Source organism: Nicotiana tabacum, chromosome 10 (assembly GCF_000715075.1).
Source record: "Nicotiana tabacum cultivar K326 chromosome 10, ASM71507v2, whole genome shotgun sequence".
NCBI lineage: Eukaryota > Viridiplantae > Streptophyta > Magnoliopsida > Solanales > Solanaceae > Nicotiana > Nicotiana tabacum.
Genome location: NC_134089.1, coordinates 47,534,318 through 47,541,961, shown reverse-complemented (window position 1 = coordinate 47,541,961; position 7,644 = coordinate 47,534,318). Strand labels below are relative to the sequence as shown.

Sequence of the window (7,644 nt, the reverse complement as noted above, 5' to 3'; positions counted from 1 at the left end):
ACCACACATATTCTATGTGTAATAGACTGGATTAATTTAACACCTTAACAGTCATAGGGTCCGGGTTTAAATATAAACCAAAATTTACCTGTGCCACCATTTGAATTGCATCATTAAATAGTTAACTAATCGGTCACTTAGGCATACCGGTTACCATGAAGTTGCTCCTGTATAGGTGGATCTGTTTTTGTAGAGACCTTTATGAGATGTTCCGATTATACAATAATCTGGATATTAACCAGATCAATTAGTTAAGCATTTAATTATTCAAATCTATGTTGGACTTATGAGGCTCCATTGCTTCACCCTCAATGGCTACGGGTAAGGAAATTGTAGTTCTGAATTTAATGTCGTCAGCTCGACTTATTAACAGCGGAATGTATTAGGCTATCAAAGTTACCGATGGTTGTTGCTCAAAATGGCCTCCAAAATACAACATTAACTTGTGACCATTTACCTTAAATTTGTCTCCTCCATTGATCTGTTGAATTTTAATTTCCCCATATGGAGTAACATCTGTAACATTATAAGGACCTGTCCACCTGGATTTTAATTTCCCTGGAAATAGCCTCAGCCCCGGCTCCTCTGCTTACAGTCAAGTGGCTTTCAGCTCCTCTCCCAGACCTATTGATCGAGGAGCTCGGGAATGGAGAAAAAGAAAGACGTGCTATTATAAAGAAGTACTTGATCTCCAATTTTGAAACTTTTTTGTCGGATAAAATTGTCATGCCATATTTTTGTTTTTTCTTTGAATATTCTGGCATTTTTATAAGCTTCCAACCTCAGTTCTTCTAATTCATTAACCAAAAAAAATCTCTTTTTACCAACACAGGTTAATTCAAAATTTAATGCTTTCAGTGCCCAAAAAGCTTTGTGTTCTAATTCAGCTGGCAAATGGCAAGCCTTTCCAAAGACTAATTTATATGGGGATGTTCCAATTGGAGTTTTGAACGCCGTTCGATATGCCCATAATGCCTCATCTAATTTTAAAGACCAGTCTTTTCTTGAAATTCTAACCGTCTTTTCAAGAATTCTTTTTAACTCACGGTTGGAAACTTCAACTTGTCCCTGTGTTTGAGCATGATATGATGTTCCAGTTTTATGAGTAACACCATATTTTGATAGCAAAGCAAAAAATTGTCTATTCATGAAATGAGTTCCTTGATCACTAATGATGACTCGAGGTGTGCCAAATCTAGTAAAAATATTTTTCTAAGAAAATCATACACTGTATGAGCATCATTCTTCCTTGTGGGGATGACTTCAACCTATCTTGATACATAATCCACAGCCACAAGGATATATTCAAATGAATGAGAAGAAGGAAAAGGACCCATGAAATCTATTCCCCAAACATCAAATATTTCACATACCTGTATTGATTGTAATGACATCTCATCTCTCTTAGTGATATTACCTTTTTTCTGACACATGTCACATTGTGCAACATATGCTCGGGCATCTTTGAAGAGTGTTGGCCAGAAAAATCCGGCCTCCAATACTTTAAATGTCGTACGGTTTGCAGCATATGACCTCCAATTGCTCCATCATGGCAGTGATACAAAATTTTGGCCATCTCTTCTTCAGGTACATACCTCCTGATGATATTATCTGCACAAATTTTGAATAAGTAAGGTTCATTCCACAAATAATACTTAGCATCAGAAATAAGCTTTTTTCTCTGCTGATAAGAGATATCTTGGGGTGTCCATATTCCAACCAAGCAGTTAGCAATATCTGCGTACCAGGGTGGTTGAGTCACAACAGAGTCAACTGAAAAAATGTGTTCATCAGGAAATTCTTCTTTTATCTCGCTGAACTCAAGGGGAGGGTCTTCTAGTCTAGACAAATGGTCAGCTACCTGATTCTCTGTTCCTTTTTTGTCTTTTATCTCAAGGTCAAATTCTTACAGAAGTAAAATCCATCTTAACAATCTAGTTAGAGCATTTTTTGGCTAAGAGGTATTTTATAGCTGCATGGTCAGTAAAAACAGTCACCTTTATTCCTATCAAATAAGAACGAAATTTATCAAATGCAAATACTACTGCCAGTAACTCTTTTTCTGTTGTGGCATAATTCAGATGAGCTTCATTTAGTGTTCTACTAGCATAGTAAATGAGACGAAAAATCTTATCCTTTCTTTGGCCTAAAACAGCTCCAACTGCCGTATCACTAGCATCACACATAATCTCAAAAGGTTGACTCCAATCAGGGAACACAACTACAGGGGCATTTGATAATTTCTCCTTAAGGGTGTCAAAAGCTATCATATAATCACTTGAAAAATCGAACTTAACATCTTTCATCAAGAGGTTAGTCAGAGGTTTTGAAATCTTTGAAAATTCCTTTATGAACCGTCTGTAAAAACCTGCATGACCTAGAAAGTTTCTAATGCCTTTAACAGTTGTGGGAGGGGGTAATCCTGCTATAAGATTAATTTTAGCCTTATCAACTTCTATCCCATTAGCAGTGATTTTATGTCCTAAAACAATTCTCTCTGTAACCATAAAATGATATTTTTTCCAATTCAGAATCAAGTTTGTCTCTCACATCTCTTAAGAACTAAAGTTAAGTGGTAAAGACAATCTTCAAATGTTTTGCCAAAGAGTGTAAAATCATCCATAAAAATTTCAAGAAATTTTTCAGTCATGTCAGAAAAAATTGCTGACATGCAACGCTGAAATGTAGCAGGGGCATTGCACAGACCAAATGGCATTCTCCTATAAGCATATGTTCCATGAAAACATGTGAAAGTTGTCTTATCCTGATCTTCAGGTGCAATTGGTATTTGGTTATACCCTAAATAGCCATCAAGAAACAGTAAAAGCCATATTCTGCAATTCTTCTAACATTTGATCAATAAATGGTAAAGAAAAATGATCTTTTATGGTAGCATCATTGAGACGTCTATAATCAATACAGACTCTCCATCCTGTAATAGTCCTCGTAGGTATGAGTTCATTATTTTCATTCTTTATAACTGTCATACCTTCTTTCTTTGGTACTACCTGAACTGGGCTTACCCAAGAGCTATCTGAAATTGGGTAAATAATACCTGCCGCTAGAAGCTTGACAAGCTCCTTTTTCACTACTTCCTGCATTGCATGATTCAGTCTCCTTTGGGGTTGAATTATTGGCTTGTATCTATCTTCCATGAGGTTTCTATGCGTACAAATTACTGGACTAATCCCTTTGATATCCTCTACAGTCCATTCTAAGGCTCCTTTGTGTGCTTTTAAAACTTGAATTAGTCTTTCTTCTTGTTCTGCAGTCAAAGAAGATGAAATAATTACTGGAAATAATTCTTGCTCAAGATAAACATATTTTAAATGAGAAGGAAGATCTTTGAGTTTAATTTTTGGTTGAACTTCTTCTGATTGCATCTCCTTATCCTCAGAATCTTTTTTCAGTATTTCAGCTTCTCTCCTAATTGCGGGATCATCATCTTGTGCGGTGCCTGATTTGGTCAAACATCTTTCCATTGAGTCTGAAATTAATTGATCATCTTTGAATTCATCTGCAAGATCACTAATCATGTCAATAGAAAAGCATGAAGATGATGCCTCATCTCCTGAAAATCTTAGTATCTTTTGCATATAAAAAATGACTCTTTCTTCATCAACTCTCAAGATTAGTTGCCCTTGATGAACATCTATGATTTCTCTTCCTGTAGCAAGAAATGGTCTACCCAAAATTATTGGTTCATCAGGACATTCTTTCATTTCAAGTACTATAAAATCTACAGGAAAAACAAACTTATCTACTCTTACAAGCACATTTTCAATTATTCCCTTAGGTCTCTTAGTACTTTGATCTGCAAACTGAAGAGAAACACCTATGTCCTTCATTTCACCAAGATCCAATTTTCTAAAGATAGAAAATGACATCAAATTTATTGAAGCTCCAGCGCAAAGTGCTTTTTCAAAATATACACCTCCCAAAGTGCATGGAATGGTAAAACTGCCAGGATCACCAAGTTTTTGTGGTAGCTTATTTTGAAGTATAGTACTGCATTTTTTAGTAAGCATTACCATATAAACTTCTTCTAATTTCCTTTTACTTGACAAAATTTCTTTTAAAAATTTAGCATATGAAGGCATTTGCAACAAAGCATCAGTAAAAGGAATATTAATATGAATCTGTTTTAAGATTTCCAAAAACTTTGCAAATTGACCATCAAGCTTTTCTCGTTTCATTTTTGTGGAAAAGGAATTGTCACAGGTGGGGCAACCATTTTTTCAGAAATTTTTTATTCCTTATTCTTTATTTCTTTTTCCTTTGATGGTTCAGATGGTTTTTCAAAATTCTTACTCTTGTCTACCTGTTGTTCTGTCTGGTTCTTTTTTTGTCAGTCTGCATAAGGTTCATCAAGTTCCTTACCTGACCGTAAAGTGATGGCCTTAAGGTACTCTTTTGGATTTTTCTCTGTATTGCTTGGTAAGGGACCCTGAATCTTTTCTGACACAAGAGCTGCCAATTGGCCTAAATGAATTTCCAGATTTTTGAGGGATGAATTTTGGGTTTCCATCTTTTCATTAGTGACCTTAATATACTTGTACAAAAGGTCATCAAGACTTGGATGAGCTTGTTGGGGCCTCTGCTGGTATGACCCTGCTTGTTGATATGGTCCTGCTTGCTGATAAGGTCTGTAACTTGGTTGCCCACGATTTTGATTCTGGTATCCCGGCGGACCTTGTACATGTTGTTTCTGGAAGCTTTGAGAGTTTTCTGCACCATTTGGGTTATTCCACTGAAATCCTGGATGCTTCTGTGCCATTGGACTCCCAAAAGGATATGGCTTGTAACCGATGACATTAATATATTCACCCGTTTGATTGGTTGCTTGACATTCATGGTTTTGGTGGTTTCCTTCGCACATGTCACAAGCCTCAGATTAGTTTGATTGTTGTGTATTCACCTGAAAAGATTCAAACTTTTGTGCCAAAGAAATAATTTGTTGCGTTAGTATATTTAAAGCATTAACTTGATTTACCGTAGCAAACTTTTTAATGATTACACGCTCAGATGGCCATTGGATAACATTCTCTGAAATTTTATTCAACAGTTGCAATAATTCCTCTGTGGTTTTTCCTATTACAGAACCTCCTGCAGCTGCATCTATCACATTTTTAGCAGAAGGTTTTAACCCGTGATAGAGAATGTACAATTGCATATGTTCAGGAATATCATGGAGTGAGTATTTTCTTAACATTGCTTTTAATCTTTCCCAAGCTTGATAAACTGATCCAGTGTCAGTCTGCAAGAAATTAGATATGTCTTGTCTTAACTTTGTTGTTTTAGCAGGGGAAAAATATTTGTTTAAAAACTTTTGAGTCATCTGGTCCCATGTCATAATGGACCCTTGAGGCATACTTCGCAACCAAGTCTTGACATCTCCTTTTAAAGAAAAAGGAAATAGCCATAACTTGATGGCTTCACGAGGTACTCCATTGTACTTAGCAGTTTCTACAAGTTCTAGAAAATCAATTAAATGACTATGTGGGTCTTCACTTGTATTACCAGTGAAGATACAAGATTGTTGAATTGTCTGAATCAGGCCGGTCCTGATTTCAAAGAAGTTGGCTGCCACGGGGGGCTTCCTGACACTAGATTCACAGTTGAAGCGATCGAGTCTAGCATAATCCCTAAGGATTCTGTTTGCTGGCCTTGGCGCCACTTCATCAAATTGCTCCTCTACATGGACTGGTGGTGAGATCCCAAGTGGATTAATATCCTCTACTTCCTGATTTTCCATTTCTTCACAAGTTGCTCCTTGAGAAAACGATGTTTGTCCTTTCCTGCACAATCGAAGGTATCTTTCAATTTCAGGATCGTAATTAGCCAATTCTTTTAAGAGCGGGTCATAAACTACTTAAAATTTTGAAAGTAAAAAAAAAATTAACATTAATTTCTAGTATAGTACTAGTAATTAATAACTAAACTAAAGTAAATTTCAAATATAAATAGTTAGTGAAGAAAAACAAATACCTCAATATTATAGATAATAATACTAGTAATTAATCTAGTAAAATAAAATAAAAATATAAAACAATGAAACTAACCAGTAAGCATCAGTAGTAATACTAACAATGAATTGAAAAAGTATAGTATTATTAATTATAAACAAAAGTTGTACTAGTGAATAATAATGATCAGTAAGAATAACATTGTAGAAGTACTAATACTAACAATAATAATATAATATTACAGAAAAATAATTATAAATAAACAATAATAAGAAAATAATAATATGTAACAACAAACTATATTGAAAAATAAAAATAAAAGTACGTCGAAGTACTCGCAATGAGAAAAAAATGATACAAGAGGTGATAATACTAATAATAATTACACTAAATATAATGAAGGAAAGCTAATGATAGAAATAATAGGAAGAAGTACTAATATATTTTTTTTCTTTTTTAAAGTGCTGTTACAAAAAGAAAATAATAATATTAATATTACAACAGTAGTTATAGTATTACTTAGTAATTAGTGATAATACTAACAGATAAATAACAATAATAAGGTCTCAAATTAGTAATAAAATATTTAATCTGAAGTAGATATATGCCGATCTCCGGCAACGACGCCAAAAATTTGACGAGGCCAATGTGTATATATAGGATTTTCTTGCTCGTGCTTTGTCAAATTCTAGTATAGTTTATGATATCGTCTCACAGAGATTGGAACATCTATGCTACAGACTTTTAATATTTCAACTACTATTTGAGAGAATCAGATTGATGAAAAGTTTGTGGAATTAAAACTTGTTAAATACTTAACAAAATTAAACAACTTTCGAAAGATTTGTAATTTAAAAGAATTGGGTATTGTTAAATTCACTTGATAATATATTATAATAAAATCTCACTTTCTACATGTATTTCTCTAAAGGATAATTGCTTATTGCTAACACAATTATATCTTATCTCACCAAGAATTAATCAACTAATAACACTCCGTGAGGTTATGTAATTAATTGAGTTAAAACTGGTGACAGTTAAATCGAAATATCCTCTGGTCTGAATTGTGCTAAAGATAGTAAAAACTTCGTGAGAATATTTTTACTAAATCAATATTCTTACGACTACAATACCTCCGTGAGAATTAAAATTGAGGTAAGCAAGATAGCTTACTAATAATTACTCTCACTTCACTATTTTATTCAATAGTTACTATATATTAATTTTGCTCCGTGAGAATTACAAAATTAATATAAGAGTAACTTAAAGATAAAATATATAGAAGTGATAACAATGATTAGTTAAAAACTATTATTATAGCACAATATAAAAAAGTGATAACAATGATTAGTTAAAAACTATTATTATAGCACAATATAAAATATAAATAGAAAGTTCCAATTCAAGAATGTATTAAAACTGAGATAGTATATATATATATCAAGCTTCATCAACTATCCCAACAAAAAAAGATTACTCCATTATGAAGTAAGAAAAAACTAATTTAGGAATAAAGAACTTATGAAGAAATATTATTATTCTAAAAGAAAGACAACGAGTAGAAAATACTAAAGAAAAGAGAGACCAAAGAATAGTTCTCTCCCGTAAGACTGTATATCTTCTCTTCAAAATTTACACTCCATTTATAGAGTTTTCTTGCCCAAGGTTCTCCATAGTT

The 7,644-nt window shown here is 33.5% G+C and overlaps 1 protein-coding gene across 1 annotated transcript; it reads right to left on the bottom strand.

Moving 5' to 3' along the window:
• Nucleotides 1-624: 624 nt before the first annotated feature.
• Nucleotides 625-2,507, bottom strand: LOC142165110 (uncharacterized). Its single transcript, XM_075223737.1, has 3 exons — nucleotides 2,021-2,507; nucleotides 1,418-1,905; nucleotides 625-1,068 (listed from the first exon to the last, which is right to left on the bottom strand). The coding sequence occupies exons 1-3, from the start codon at nucleotides 2,505-2,507 to the stop codon at nucleotides 625-627; spliced, it is 1,419 nt and encodes a 472-aa protein (XP_075079838.1).
• Nucleotides 2,508-7,644: the final 5,137 nt, after the last annotated feature.